Consider the following 16,403-nt stretch of genomic DNA (forward strand, 5'->3'; position numbering starts at 1 on the left):
TCACTCATTCTGCTGCAGAGCCGTGCTGGCTTTTTCGTCTACCACACATGCATGCTTATTGCTGTCTCTGGGGCTTTGCACTTCCTATAAAGCAAGAATACTGCCCTGCCTAGATCTTTTATTTTATTAAAAACCATTTTTTACGTTTATTTTTGAGAGAGAGAGAGACACTGTGAGCGGGGATGGGGCAGAGAGAGAGAGCGAGGGGGACAGAGGACCCAGATAGCAGGCTCTGTGCTGACAGCAGAGAGCCCAATGTGGGGCTCAAACTCTTGAACCATGAGATCATGACCTGAGCCCAAGCAGGACGTTTAACCGACTGAGCCACCAAGGTGTCCCTCCACCTAGTTTGTATGTCTGTCTTTTTCTCATCATTTAGGGCTAAACCAGGGTTCAGCAAGTTTTCTTCTGCAAAGGGCCAGATGGTCTCTGTTGTTTAACACTCACTTCTGCTGCCGTAGCGCAAAAATAAAAAAATGAATGAGCATGGCCGTGTTCCAATAAAACTTTATTTATGTACACTGAAATTTGAATTCCCTATAATTTTCATGTGTACAAAATATTCCTTTTTTATTTTTTAATGATTATTTTTATTTATTTTGAGGGAGGGAGAACGAGAGCAGGAAGGGGAAGGGAGAAAGAGAATCCCAAGCAGGCTCCTCACTGACTGCCCAGAGCCCGACGCAGGGCTTGAACTCATGAACAGCGAGATCATGACCTGATCCGAAATCAAGAGTCATAGGCTTAACCAACTGAGCTACCCAGGTGCTCCCAAAATATTCTTCTTTGATTTCTTTTCAACCATTTAAAAATATTAAAAACCATTCTTAGCTCATGGACTGAACAAAAACAGGTGGCAGACCAGATTTAGCAAGTGACCCATAGTTTGCCAACCCTTGGTGAAGCATCACTTTAGAGCAGCCTTTCCTGACCCCAGGAAATAACCCCCACAGTGAACTCCCATCATCCTATTGCCTTTGTCTCTTTATTTATTTGTTGTATGTTTATTTTCTGTCTCCACCAGATCGTAGCCTCATGGGGCAGGAATTTTGTCAGTTTATCTTTAGAGTCTCATACAGTGCCTGGCAGTTCTCAGTAAATACTTGCTGAGTGAATGAATGCCAAGCATATTTAAATCGTGGCTGTAGACTGCTATCTGGTCTCTATTTATTCAGTCTCTGTCCTATTCTGTGTGTGTGTGTGTGTGTGTGTGTGTGTGTGTGTGTGTGTGTGTGTGTGCGCGCGCACGCGCGCCTCTTCCAGGGTAAACTTCAAACAGAGCCCTGGCTTTTCTGCATTTGAGAACCGATGGTAGCTCCCTGCTGCTTATTGGACCAGCTTTGACCATACCATCCCAGATTTAACAAGGTTCTGTTACTTCATTTGTCTTTTATCTTGGCCCTGCTGTGGCTACCCCTTTGCAACCAAATCAGTTTCTACTAATTCCTGCATCTGGTTTTTTTCTCCATTATTCTGCCCTCCCATTTATTCTTAATTAGCCATTGTCCATGATTTATGTGCCTCAGAGCTGTGTTCTTCAAAACTGCTGTAGGTTCTGAGCCTCTTTGAAAGCTGGAGAAATCTGTCGTGTTCCTCATCTGACAGATGCCCATATAAACCAATTTTTGCCTGTCGTCTCAGAGAAGTTTCTCTCCTTACTCCTGCCCATAAACTTTTTTGCAACTAAATCCTTGCTTAACCCCTTTCCTAGAAGAGAATTTCCATCCCTTGTGCTTTGTATTTGTTCCCTCACAGTGCTGATGCCTCCTCCCAGTGCCTTTTCCCTTTATTACCGCTTTGCTTTTGAGGATTTTCAGCTTCTCTTCTGCTGCTGTGTTCCCCTTTGGCATCTAAACATATTCCACTCAAGAACTAATCCTCCAGGGGCTCCTGGGTGGCCCAGTGGGTTGAGTGTCCGACTTCGGCTCAGATCATGATCTCACTGTTTGTGGGTTTGAGTCCCGCGTCAGACTGTGCCGACAGCATGGAGCCTGCTTCAGATTCTGTCTTCCTCTCTCTCTCTGCCCCTCACCTGCTCATGCTCTCTTTCTCTCAAAAATAAACATTAAAAAGAAAATTAAAAAAAAAAAATCCTCCCAAGCTAGTCTTTCCCTATCTCTCAACTAGTCTGTACTCATTTCCATTTTGTCACTTTTTTTTTTTTTAATGTTTTACTTATTTTTGAGAGAGAGACAGAGTGCAAGCTGGGGAGGGCAGAGAGAGAGAGGGAGACACAGAATCTGAAGCAGGCTCCAGGCCCTGAGCTGTCAGCACAGAGCCCGATGCGGGGCTTGAACTCACGAACTGTGAGCCAAGCCATGCCCCCCCCCTTTTGTCACTTTCTAATCACACCTCTACCCGTTGCGGTTCCTTTCCTCTAACGCTGCATTCAAGTCAGCTGTGCTAAGGTTAGAGATGCCGTCCCAGTTTTGTTACCCTACTGTACAAGTTTCAGTCCTTCCCCAACTTCCACTTGACCATCCCTTGCTATGTATTCCTTCCCTTGACTGTTGTGTACCTTTCCACGCATGACCTTCCTCTTGGCCCTTCCATCTCCATCTCCTTCCTTGGCTTCCCTTTCACCTTTGTGTTAAGTGTGGGTATTCTGTAGACATCTGCCTTTGCCCCTCCTCTTCTCTTTGGTGTTCTCTCTTTGGGTGATTCTATTTATACATAAAGGTTCAGAATTTATACATATATTCTGTGAAAATAAATATATTCACGGACTCAGTTATGCTTTCTCCAGATCATTATCCTATCTTACAACTTGGATGGACATTTCAAATTCAAATGTCTGAAGTGATCTCCCTTCCCACCTCTATAAACCTTTCTTCTTCCTTGTATTCCCAATCTTGGTAAATATCGCCACAAACTAATCAACCCAAGCCAAACACTCTCCAGTCTTTACTGATTCTTTCATTTCCTTAACCCTTCATATCAAAACTTTGTCCATTTTGCCTCCTGTCTGCGGAATCTGTCCTTTTCCTTCAACCCCCAGTGCTGCTGCGGTCATTTTATAGCTGTTTCTCCTGCCTATGGTTTTTTGTTTTTTTTTTTTCCAACGTTTTTATTTATTTTTGGGACAGAGAGACAGAGCATGAACGGGGGAGGGGCAGAGAGAGAGGGAGACACAGAATCGGAAACAGGCTCCAGGCTCTGAGCCATCAGCCCAGAGCCCGACGCGGGGCTCGAACTCACGGACCGCGAGATCATGACCTGGCTGAAGTCGGACGCTTAACCGACTGCGCCACCCAGGCGCCCCCTGCCTATGGTTTTAAAGGCAGTCTCTACGTACCCACTGCTGTCATAGTGATCTTTTGAAAATATCAATCTGATTCATGCTTCTCTGCTGCCTGAAAGCATCACTGATCAGTTACAGCCTTCAGGATGAGGTCTGCACTTCCCTGAAGATAAACTTCAAACTCATGAAGTCATTCAACACCTTTTGAGATCTGCCTATGCCTTTTCCTCCCCTTCGATTTCTGACACCCCTTTCCCACATCAGCTAGAGCCCCCGCAGCCATTCTAAACTGTTTGTAATTTCACTCCATGCCATGGTCATTTGTACTTCTGTGGCTTTGTATGTACTCTTCTCTCTGCCTGCAATATCTCTCCCTGACCCTGACTTCTCATCCTTCAAAAGTTTTCATCCTTTCTGTAATGCCTTTCCTGACTCTTTCTCCTTGATTGGGTTCGTCTTTCTCTTGTGCGTCCGTATTCTTTCCATTAGCAGGCAACACACTTGTATTCCATTAATTTAATCATCTATTCTTAACAGGCTAGCAGGTCCTGGAAAGCAGAAGCTGTTTTTTATCTTTATGAGCTGTCTTCAGGGTTCCTGAGTGGCTCAGTTAAGTGTCCAACTCTTTCTTGGCTTTGGCTCAGGTCATGATCTCACGGTTTTGTGGGTTCGAGCCCTGCATCCGGCTCTGTGCTGGCAGCACAGAGCCTGCTTGGGATTTTCTGTCTCCCTCTTTCTATCCCTCTGCCACTCGCACTGTCTCTGTCTCAAAATAAATAAAATTAAAAAAAAATAAGGGGGGCACCTGGGTGGCTCAGTTGGTTAAGCCTCTGACTTCGGCTCAGGTCATGGTCATAATCTCACGGTTCGTGGGTTCAAGCCCCAAGTCAGGCTCTGCACTGGTGGTGCAGAGCCTTCTTGGGATTCTCTCTCTCTACCTCTATCTCTCTCTGCTCTTTCCTCATTTGCACTCTCTCTCAAAATAAACTTTAAAAAAATCTTAAAAAAAAAAAAAAGGAAATATATGAGCTGTCTTCATCCCTTAACCTGGAAAGGGGCTCACATATTTAAATGAATGAATGGTTGACTAGATGAATGAATTGCTTTCCTCTGTCCTGCTAGCTTGAGGACATTCTCCCTATGCATTCTTTCTTTGTTTTTCTAATGTTTATTTATTTTGAGAGAGAAAGTGGGGGAGGGACAGAGAATCCCAAGGAGGCTCTACAGCTGTCAGTAGAGAGCCTGACGCCGGGCAGAACTCATGAACTGTGAGATCATAACCTGAGCAGAAACCAAGAGTCAGATGCTTAACCAACTGAGCCACCCAGGCATCCCTCCCTATGCATTCTTCTTTAATTTTTTTAAGTTTATTTTTGAAAAGAGAGCAAGCATGAGTGGGGGCGGGGCAGAGAGAGAGAGGGAGGGAGGATCCGGGCTCCACCCTGACAGCAGAGAGCCCACTGTGGAGCTCGAACTCCATGAACCATGAGATCATGGCCTGAGCCAAGGTCAGATGCTTAACCGACTAAGCCACCCTGGTGCCCCTCTCCCTGTGCATTTTTAAAAGGAAGAATCATATTGTTTAATTCTTTGGATTCCACCAGTATGTTCTATTACAGTGCTATTACCACAGTAGCTACTCAGTGTTTTATAAACAATTGCATTTCTTTTATTTTCATTTTACATTTATGGAGTGCCAAGTTTGTGCCAGATACAGAAAAAATACAAAAATGAATAAGTACACTGTCCTTATCCTCAAAGAGTGAACACGCTAGAAAAGAAAACAAACAGGGAACATTTTTAAAAAATCCCTTATGCTAATTAAATACTAGTGATTATGTATACATGTCTTTAAAATGCCACATCAGGACCTTGGTGTTTTAGAGCTTGTAGCAGGAGACACAGAGGGAAATATCCCAGCAGAAGTGACAGCTCACTGGAATAAACTCCTAAAGGAACAGTGTTAAGTGTTACCGTTAAATTTTTTTAATGTTTATTTATTTATTTTGAGAGAGACAGAGTGTGAGCAGGGGCGAGGCAGAGAGAGAGGGAGACACAGAATCTGAAGCAACCCACAAGCAAGATCATGACCTGAGCCAAAGTCAGACGCTCAACCGACTGAGCCACCCAGGTGCCCCACGTGTTACTTTTTTTTAACTAGAACTGAAATACACTGTATGCTTCTTGTATGTGTCTTCACCTTCTTGAGTTGTTCTTCTTAATTGTCTTAGTCCTCCTGTGGTCTCCTCATATGGTGAAGCCAATATATGACGATACCAACAGTCAGAAGCTTCACATTTCAAAGAATTTGGAACGGTTATGGTATTGGGGTGATTTTTGATGCTGTCTGTGGTTATTGATGTTAATCTTCAGTTGATTCATTGATGAACCTTTGTAGTTGAAGAAGTTTGATTATTCAGACTCTTGAGACTAAAATTTTGAAGGCCCAATGAGAAGATACTATTGCCAAGGGGCATGTCTGAGAAACCTACCACTTAATTCAAATTGTGATCTGAAGGGAGGAGGAGTCTCTTGCTAGAAAAGAAGGGTGTGAGCAGACTCATCCTAGACCTTAGTCATCTGAGGCTAGAAGAGGTTGAGCTCGTTTATTTAATGGAGAAGTTTTCAAAGTAGCTTTGGAACCTCCACCTTAGCCTGGGGAGGTGAACTCCAGGTGAGTATTTTGCCCTGACAATGGTAAATTGGGAAGAATTTAAGGGAGGAACCAAAAATCTACCTATTTTATTTAGTTGAGGGTGGGGAGGAAAGGCGTTGAGGTCGATCAGTTGAAAGTTTATCAGATCACTGGTGTTACTGGGAACCGTGTCACATCTAATCACTGCAGATGGTTTAGGTCGATTACCTAAACTCTGATCGCTAATGCTGGAGTGGTGCCTGGTTACAGTACTGAGGGATGGAGATATATATTGCTGTCTTTTGGAAGGATTTTGAAATTTGTTGAATATTTCTCTATGAACCAAATACTAATATGTAAGAGGAAGAATGAACTATTCCAAGATGTCAGCCAACTTTTATTCCAGAATATGATTTTCATGGTATTTTATCCTTCCCTGGCATTGGTTTTTGAAAGCAAGAGTGACATTGTGAACCTGCCTGTCTGCCTTTAGATACTTCATGGGATCAGGAATCGTGTCTTAATTATCTTTGCATCTAGAGCAGATAGCATATAAAATGGCAGGCGTATAGATGGTTTTTGAATGAATGAACAGGTAAAAGAAATAATACTTTGTTTGAAAAGTTGGCTTGGTAGTACACACTTCCTTGAGACACAGAATTTCATGTATTTTTCTCAAATGTCTTCATTATATTTTATATATAAACATTGTTATCTGAATACTTACTTTGGGTTCACTTAGGTTCTCATATGGAGAAAAAATATTCTTACTGCTCTAGCGCTTACAAATAAAACCAGACACAAAAGCTTTAAAATTCTTTCATTAAAATAAAAGCCGTCAGGGGCGCCCGGGTGGCTCAGTCGGTTGAGCGTCCGACTTCGGCTCAGGTCACGATCTCACGGTTCGTAGGTTCGAGCCCCGGGTCAGGCTCTGTGCTGACAGCTCAGAGCCTGGAGCCTGCTTCGGATTCTGTGTCTCCCTCTCTCTCTGCCCCTCCCTGGCTCACACTCTGTCTCTCTCTCAAAAATAAATAAACATTAAAAAAAAATGTTTTAAATAATAAAAAATAAAAAAATAAAAACCGTCAAATGTCAAGACATTTATGAGTTAAGTGGAATTTAGTAAAGGTATACCTGGTAAAGGTATGCTGGAAGTTCTCAAATAACTGGTTACCTTCGAGTTAGGGGTATGGGTAATACAGACATTCTACACCGTTAACTATTTTTGCCATTAGGTTTCATTTAGGAAGTGACATTAGACAGCTCCATTGCATTCTTAATCACTGGAAGCTAAATATGATATCACAGTATTTTACGGTGCTCTACTTGGCAGGTGTGTTTCTATGTTTGGAGAAAAGAAAGTGTTAAAATCTTGGCAGTCTGGTCTCCAAGGACATCACTGTTCAGAAGGCATCGGTTTGATGACTCTTGCCTGGACTCTGTCTTGGAAGGCTGTGCTCATCAGGGAAAGCCATATTGAAAGGAAACGTATGTGTGATGAATGGCCATTTGGGCCCCGTTCCCAGGAATACTTGACCATGTGTAGCATGGTGTCTCCTGTCGCCCGTCTCAGGACTGTCCGGGCTTATGATGCCACAGTGCCAAACGTGGAGTTAATTGCAGCTCCTTTTGTTGTCTTTTTTTTGTGTGTGTGTAGTCATTTTGCCTTAGCCTTTTGGTTTTTTAGACAAGTCTGAATCCTTGGGAAGCCAGCACTGTTACCTTGCCGGCTACATCTTCCAGGAACCCCACGTGTTAAAGGGTGTGATGGGAGCAAGATGAGAGGGAGGCAGGAAGGGCTTGCGTTGAGCACCCTCCTGTAGTAATTCTTTCCCAGCGCTTTCTCGGCTTGGCATCTCTCCTTTTTTTTCTTTTCTTTTTTTTTTTTTTAGAGCTCTTGGAATTGGAAGTTCAGAGTCAGAAGGCTAGGGCTCTTTAACATAACAATGATGGCTTTTGTTTTTGGCTTAACTGTCGGGATTATTTAAACAATGGGTAGTTATTTTTTTTAAGCAGGTTTGCAGAAGTCAACCTATATTTCAAGTGAAAAGAAAGTTCTTGGGTAGAAGTGTAGCCTTTTTTCGACTACTCATTCTTTTCTCATTCCAACTACAAGATCACAAGGAAAGAGTTAACGCTTTCTGTCACGTTGGAAAGTACTTGTGAAATGTAGACGTTGGCAGTTCGTTCAGTTACCACTCGCTAGCTCAGTAGTACTCTGTTTTGGAGCCCACTGTGATTAGGAGTTTGTAGTTACATTTTGTGAAAAGTTTGAAATAGAGAAAAGTGACCCACTAAGATTGCTGATGGTGAACAGAGCAGTGTGGAGCTCTTCTAATTTTAAAGATTCATAATCTTTCATTACCTCACCTGTTGAATACTTCACCCCATAGTTTATTATGTGCACAGTTGCTAGAACTCTCTCACGGCCACACTGGGAGCATAAAATTCAGGCATTTAGCATCATTGTCCCCTGGTGAAGTGTTCGGAAATCTCCAGGTGTCTGACGTGTCTAGATTCACGCGTTTGTTCCATGAGGATGATGCAGGAAAAGAATGAGTAAAATCAAACTTTAAAGATCTGAAAAGAGTTAACTTTCATAGTAGTTGAAAGAATAGCTGGAGATGATTTACTTGGTTCCTTGAAATATTTATCATTTTAAATTGTAACTATTTGGGTAGGAAGTCTTGTAACTACATGTATGATCTTGGGCAAGTCATTTGGCCCCTCAGAGCTTCAGTTTCTGAAACCACATCAAGAAGTACGGTATGGATGTCGCCTTATAGTTTTCTGAGTGCTTTTACATAAATTACATAATTGACATAAATTATTTCGTTTACTCCTTACAACACTTCAGTAAAATTAAATCGAAATACAAAAGTAGTAAGAGACTTGTCTAATATATAGCCTGCAAGTGCGAGAACCAAGTCCTCGGTCAAGTCCTTCGTGCTCCTCAGTCGTGTCATGTGCTCACATGAGAGATTGGGCTGGCCCCCTTCTAAAATTCTAAGGTACTGTCGTTTATTTATTTATTTATTTTTTATTTTAAAAAAATTTTTACAGCATTTGAGGCCACTTACCCTGGGCTGTTTTATTTGTCTGCCTTTTTTTTTTTTTTTTTTCTCAAAGTACATTTTAGGATTAACTATTTTAAATGTCCTTTTTCTAGCCAAAAGTACACTTAAAAAATTAACAGGGGGCACTTGGGTGGCTCAGTCGGTTGAGCGTCTGACTCTTAATTTTTAATTTTCTTAGTTTTGGCTCAGGTCATGCTCTCACAGTTTTGTAGGTTCAAGTCTCCTTGGAATTCTCCCTCTCTTTGCCCCTCCCTAGCTCGCTCTGTCTCTGTCTCTCTCAAAATAAATAAATAAACTTAAAAAAAAAAAATTAACAGTATGGGGTCCCCTGGCTGGCGTAGTCGGTAGAGGTGGAGCGTGAGACTCTTGATTTCTGGGTCGTGAGTTTGAGCCCCACGTTGGGTGGAGAGATGACTTAAAAATAAAATCTTAAAAAGAGATGAAGAGGTAGATTTATTCTCACTCACAAATGATATTCACGATGAAAACTTTAATTTAGTGATGAGAGAAGATACTGTAAAAAGCAGGCCTACTTCGTACTTTTTAAATTTGGGTTTTACACGTTCTTGGAGTTACAGTGCCTTTCAGACAAATCTCTTTGAAGAGGACAATTTCAGGTTTTTCTTAAATAGTTAAATGCTTTAATAATGTTAACAACATCAGAACAAGCAACTTAGATTCTACGAACCGTTTCTCAGTTATGTCGTGTGCAAAGCCTCGGACCCAAACATTGTGCTAGTCAAAGCATTCAGATTTAAGAGCTGAACCTGCTAATTTGTCTAAAAGGTTGTATGTATCTTTTCATAGCTTCCTGGTGAATAAGTGGTTAAACAGATTAGCACCTGACTGTAGCCTTAAACTAACTGGGGAAGCAACTTTGCAGAAAATCCAGATGTTGTCCATATGCAAGTGGTCTTTGCTCTTGAGAGGAAAATCTGGGGGCTTTAATTGTTGGAACATAGCTTGGGGCTTGGCTTATCAGTATAAATTGGAGGTTCAAGAAAATCTGTCTTTCGATCTTTATTTTATTCTTGTTTTTTGTGGATTTTGTTTCTGGAATCTGAAGTTCTCTCTCTCGTCTCTCCTCCGGAAAGAACTCAGTTTCTGAGTCAGTGAATTTCTGTTCATCAGTTTGTTTAAATAGACCACCTTTCTTGAGAACTTGTCCGAAATAAGTTAAATCCTTAAGGATTTTTTTTGAAAGGGCAGGTTGAAAATTAGAGGTAAGGGAAGTTTTTGCCTTTTGCCTTTCCCAGGAGTAACTGAGAATAAGATGCTTCCCTAAGTTATTCTTGAATGCATTTCATCCTGTATGCGGTCAATTCATGATCCCTTTCACAAATGCTGCTGCCCACCATTAAGTCTCTTATCACAGGGCATTTTCAAACGATGCCATAAAATGCATGTTGAGAATCTTTGGATCTCAAATGTATAGAAATCACATCTAAATGTCAATTCCTGAGTTAAGGAACTGACAATTATGGCAATTTCAGTCTCTTCTATTAATATTTAGTAGACAAGAGATTATGGTATTGTTTATGTTATCCTTTATGTGTGTGTAGACTTAACTACTTGTTGAAAAGATTTGTTTGTTTTATTGGGGCTGTATATTTCTGCCATTGAACTGATTTGCTTACTTGAATTAAAGTCGTTCTTTAATTGTTTTGGGCTGTATCTACAGTTTGAAATTTAGGACCATCCCCTGTGTACTATGCACTAAAGGTGACGTTTCAATGCATTGTTCAAATACTACACAGCTCCTATTTGTCTGTAATGAAGCTGTATGACTGGGTCCATTCATTTCAATATCAGTTATTTTATATTATCCATATAAATGATAATGATTAATATATAGAGTCTGATTTTCCAAATTCATTTGTGTCTCCTCTGGGCATTTCTTTGGGATATGTTCACACTCATGTTTTTGTTTCTGATTTTAAAATAATTTTCCTTTGTTGTAGGATGAGCAGTTCTTAGGTTTTGGCTCAGATGAAGAAGTCCGAGTACGAAGTCCCACAAGGTCTCCTTCAGGTATGGCCAGTTAAGTGCTCGGTGCCTTTTGTTTATGAAAAAGACCGTGGCTTCCCCTTGCCTTCTTTGCATTTCAAGGATGATCTTAAACACCGGGGTTTTCTTTGTGCATCCTTGCCTTTCCCTCACACTGAGTAGGAGATGGCTTGTGAACTAGACCTCTTTACGGGGCTCTTTGTCAGGCCGCTTCTGCCTTATTCTTTATTATGCTTCCCTGTGGGAACCACTTGAGGCATGGGAGGCTGGGAGGGTTGATTTCCATGGGATGACTGAAAAACCTGGGAGTTGAATTGAAGGTAACCCTGAATGAGCATCCTCAGATTCTTGTGTTTTGAATGATAATTTGGCTATTTTTTACAGATGAAATTTGGTCTACTGTTGTCAAAGAAATAAAAACAAACTATTAGCACTGTATGAAACTATTTTATGTGATCCTTCAAAGGCTGTATTAAAATAAAATAGAAATGATATGGGGGTATCATTTTTATTTTTCCATAAATAAGTTTCCATTTATAAGCAATATTTGTCATTGTTCTCGCCAAGAAAATATCTAGAATGTCTTGAAATTCTAGACTTATGGCAGTTTCCTGAGAGACAATCCTCGGTGGAAATAACATGTAATGGCTTGCAGAATTCCATTCTGTATAGGAGAAGGCTATGAGTCTTTTGATGAAAAAAACATTCCCCATCTGTGCTGCCATTCTGACTTCTCATTTGGTTTTCTTTGCTCTGATTTGGGTAGACAGTCTAGTTAAATGTGATGTTCTTAGGTGGTTTTGCTCTTTGACTTAGTTTGTCATGTGTGTTAGTTAGCATTTGAGTTTCATCTAAGACTCACCGTATGTGTGTTGTAATTTGTTTCAAACGCGTAAGTTGACAGTTTCTTTTTTCCCAAATGGTGGTAGTATGGCCATCCCAGCTGGGAGGAGTTACCCAGCAGTATCACGAGATCTGTGCTACTTACACCATAGCCATGTTCTCCTTAAGTTGCGATGAAATCTTAAAACTTCCTATAGGAACATGATTTTAGAGACCATCTGGTCGAACCCTTCCTCTATGGATGACAAAATGAGGTCCAGAAAATACACGACGCAGTTGCTCATAACCGACTTAGGACTCCTTCGTGTGTGTTGAGTTTTGTGGAAATCAGCAACAGGGCTGAGCTTCTCTCTGTTCTGGTTTTTCACTTGTTCATTTAAAAAAATTCTTTTTTAAAAGTGGTTAGAAGAGGTTTTCAGAATCAATAAAGCCCTCTGAGTGGCCAGGTTTAATTCTACCATGATGATAAGGAATCTTGTGATAAACTTCTGGGTAGAAGTTTATTTTGTGAATTCACAACCATTTCTTAATGGTTCCCCCCCCCCCCCACTTGGCTATCAGTCTACTCTGAATATTGTCTTGTTTTTGTTTTTGTTTTAAACCATCTGAATATACTTCATTATTTAAGAAATGAAAACGTCTTTTTGTTGTTGTCTCCTAGTCCATTACTTTTGTTGTAATTAGTATATATGGAGAATGGATTTGTGAATTCTTAATGTATTAAAAAAGGAAGTTGCAAGTTAATTGGTGAGAAAAAGCATTTATATTTAGAAAGCCCAGCAGTGAGACCTTTGTTGATTTCTGTTGGTCCTGTAGTCTCAAATGCTCATCATACTGGCCTGAATCTCTTTTGCGGCCTGTTAGGGGAGATTTTCGTTTCAGAAGAATGTTGTCATATGAAACATTGGAAAGTCACGAGGGAGGAGAAGATGTGATAGACCAGGAAACTCTTAATACATTTAGAAAATATAGGTATAAACAAAGAATTTTCGAAAACAGCCTTGTTTTCTCACGTCTCTTGATAAGTGGCAAATTGAGCTGATTTATAAATTGGCAAATTCCTTTTAGTTAGAATAGAAGAAGTCTGATTTATGAAATTGTTGATTTATTTTTGACATCAACTAGAGTTAAATCTTTTTTGTCACTTGGGACGAACTACTTCAAGAACCTGTAAGTAGGGGAATAGATTAATGGACACATCATCATCTTCCTTCACTCATTAGTTCACATGCCGCTGAGTTCAGTGATCTTATTCTGATGTCTCCAGAATGAATATTTTTCCATCTAGTGAAGCTTCCTTAGTTTACTTTGACAAAACAGATTGCAAATGTAGGAAGCCGAGCTGCCCAGGTGTTTTCCCTACGGAAGTTATGCTATTGATTGAAGAGCTCCTTGTTCAAATTTATTAAAGCAAAAATTTCACTGAAAAGATGGGATGACTTTCTACAAACATGTTCTCAAATATTAATCGTAGAGGCTAGGACACGGAAAAGGTGGCAGATTTTTTTTTAAACCTTTTTTTTTTTTTTTCAATTAAAAAAAACCTCCTTGCTCACCTGAAGTTGTAGGAAAATTCGTTTCGCATATTAATCAAAATCTCTTATCATTATCTTAGTTTTTCTGTCAAATGTTCTAGGTGGAATGTTATTTACTTGGTTTCTTTGAGGCAAGTTTTTGTTGGAAGGAAACTAAACCCAATTAAGGTGTTTTATTGACTCACTAGACCCAGCTAGAGGTCCGTACAAAATGACTTGTGCTAAAGTGTATTCAGCTTAGTAGCGACCTGAACCACAAAGCTAAATATATGCTCTCCATTGTTTAATTTTTATACACAGTTAAAACTAGCCCTCGAAAGCCTCGCGGGAGACCCAGAAGTGGCTCTGACCGGAATTCGGCTCTCCTCTCAGATCCGTCTGTGTTTTCCCCTCTAAATAAATCGGAGACCAAATCTGGAGATAAGATCAAGAAGAAAGATTCTAAAAGCATAGAAAAGAAGAGAGGAAGACCCCCCACCTTCCCTGGAGTAAAAATCAAAATAACACACGGAAAGGACATTTCAGAGCTACCAAAGGGAAGCAAAGAAGATAGCTTGAAAAAGATTAAACGGACACCTTCTGCTACATTTCAGCAAGCCACAAAGATTAAAAAATTAAGAGCAGGTAAACTCTCTCCTCTCAAGTCTAAGTTTAAGACAGGGAAGCTTCAAATAGGAAGGAAGGGGGTACAGATTGTCCGACGGCGAGGAAGGCCTCCATCCACAGAAAGGATAAAGACCCCTTCCGGCCTCCTCATTAACTCTGAACTGGAAAAGCCCCAGAAGGTCCGGAAGGACAAGGAAGGAACACCTCCACTCACAAAAGAAGATAAGACAGTAGTCAGACAAAGCCCTCGAAGGATTAAGCCGGTTAGGATTATTCCTTCTTCTAAAAGGACAGATGCGACAATTGCTAAGCAGCTCTTGCAGAGGGCGAAAAAGGGGGCTCAGAAGAAAATCGAGAAAGAAGCGGCCCAGCTGCAAGGCAGAAAGGTGAAGACACAGGTCAAGAACATTCGGCAGTTCATTATGCCTGTCGTCAGTGCCATCTCCTCGCGCATCATTAAAACCCCTCGGCGGTTCATAGAGGATGAGGATTATGACCCTCCAATTAAAATTGCCCGACTCGAGTCTACCCCGAACAGCAGATTCAGTGCCACGTCCTGTGGGTCTTCTGAAAAATCAAGTGCGGCTTCTCAGCACTCCTCTCAAATGTCTTCGGACTCCTCCCGATCCAGTAGCCCCAGCGTCGATACCTCCACAGATTCTCAGGCCTCGGAGGAGATCCAGGTACTTCCTGAAGAGCGGAGCGATACCCCCGAAGTTCACACCCCACTGCCTATTTCCCAGTCCCCAGAAAACGACGGCAACGACAGGAGGAGCAGAAGGTATTCCGTGTCCGAGAGGAGTTTCGGGTCGAGAGCAACGAAAAAACTGTCCACCCTGCAAAGTGCCCCCCAGCAGCAGCCCTCCTCCTCTCCGCCTCCGCCCCTGCTCACCCCACCCCCGCCGCTGCAGCCGGCCTCCAGCATCTCTGACCACACACCTTGGCTCATGCCTCCCACCATCCCCTTAGCATCACCATTTTTGCCTGCTTCTGCCGCTCCCATGCAAGGGAAGCGAAAGTCGATCTTGCGAGAACCGACGTTTAGGTGGACCTCTTTAAAGCATTCTAGGTCAGAGCCACAGTACTTTTCCTCAGCAAAGTATGCCAAAGAAGGTCTTATTCGCAAACCCATATTTGATAATTTCCGACCCCCTCCGCTGACTCCTGAGGACGTTGGCTTCGCGTCGGGTTTCTCTCCATCTGGTACTGCTGCTTCAGCCCGATTGTTTTCACCGCTCCACTCCGGAACAAGGTTCGATATGCACAAAAGGAGCCCTCTTCTGAGAGCTCCCAGATTTACTCCAAGCGAGGCTCACTCTAGAATATTTGAGTCTGTAACCTTGCCTAGTAATCGGACTTCTGCTGGAACGTCTTCTTCAGGAGTGTCCAACAGAAAAAGGAAAAGGAAAGTCTTTAGTCCCATTCGATCTGAACCAAGATCTCCTTCTCACTCCATGAGGACAAGAAGCGGAAGGCTTAGCACTGCTGAGCTGTCACCTCTCACCCCGCCGTCTTCTGTCTCTTCCTCGTTAAGCATATCTGTTAGTCCTCTTGCCACTAGTGCCTTAAACCCAACTTTTACTTTTCCTTCTCATTCCCTGACTCAGTCTGGGGAGTCTGCGGAGAAAAGCCAGAGACCAAGGAAGCAGGCTAGTGCTCCGGCAGAGCCGTTTTCATCCAGCAGCCCCTCTCCTCTCTTCCCTTGGTTTACCCCAGGCTCTCAGACTGAGAGAGGGAGAAATAAAGACAAGGCCCCCGAGGAGCTGTCCAAAGATCGAGATGCTGACAAGAGCGTGGAGAAGGACAAGAGTAGAGAGCGAGACCGGGAGAGAGAAAAAGAGAATAAGCGGGAGTCAAGGAAAGAGAAAAGGAAAAAGGGATCAGAGATTCAGAGTAGTTCTGCATTGTATCCCGTGAGTAGGGTTTCCAAAGAGAAGGCCGTTGGTGAAGATGTTGCCACTTCATCTTCCGCCAAAAAAGCAACAGGGCGGAAGAAGTCTTCGTCGCTTGATTCTGGGACTGATGTGGCCTCCGTGACTCTTGGGGACACAACAGCTGTCAAAACCAAAATACTTCTAAAGAAGGGGAGAGGAAATCTGGAAAAAAACAACTTGGACCTCGGCCCAACTGCCCCATCCCTGGAGAAGGAGAAAACCCTCTGCCTTTCCACTCCTTCATCTAGCACTGTTAAACATTCCACTTCCTCCATAGGCTCCATGTTGGCTCAGGCAGACAAGCTTCCAATGACGGACAAGAGGGTTGCCAGCCTCCTAAAAAAGGCCAAAGCCCAGCTCTGCAAGATTGAGAAGAGTAAGAGTCTTAAACAAACTGACCAGCCCAAAGCACAGGTACTCTTTTCCATCTTGCCTGTTAAAAGTCAACAGCTCCTTCTATGAGCGAGTTTTAGGCGAAGGGTTTCCGTGACCTCTAGTTACGGGAATCAGGAGAAGGGCAGAGGA

At 42.2% G+C, this 16,403-nt stretch overlaps 1 protein-coding gene across 6 annotated transcripts in view; it reads left to right on the forward strand.

Annotated features, from left to right (window-relative positions):
* KMT2A (lysine methyltransferase 2A) overlaps positions 1–16,403 on the forward strand; it is an 85,193-nt gene that overhangs the window by 16,984 nt on the left and 51,806 nt on the right. For all 6 annotated transcript variants that reach the window (XM_030331732.1, XM_030331727.1, XM_030331728.1 and 3 more), the window contains 2 exons: positions 10,915–10,984; positions 13,639–16,292. In XM_030331732.1, the coding sequence (XP_030187592.1) occupies positions 10,915–10,984; positions 13,639–16,292 (2,724 nt within the window). The remainder of the gene's footprint in view (positions 1–10,914; positions 10,985–13,638; positions 16,293–16,403) is intronic.

This window comes from Lynx canadensis, chromosome D1, assembly GCF_007474595.2.
Source record: "Lynx canadensis isolate LIC74 chromosome D1, mLynCan4.pri.v2, whole genome shotgun sequence".
In the NCBI taxonomy this organism is placed as follows: domain Eukaryota; kingdom Metazoa; phylum Chordata; class Mammalia; order Carnivora; family Felidae; genus Lynx; species Lynx canadensis.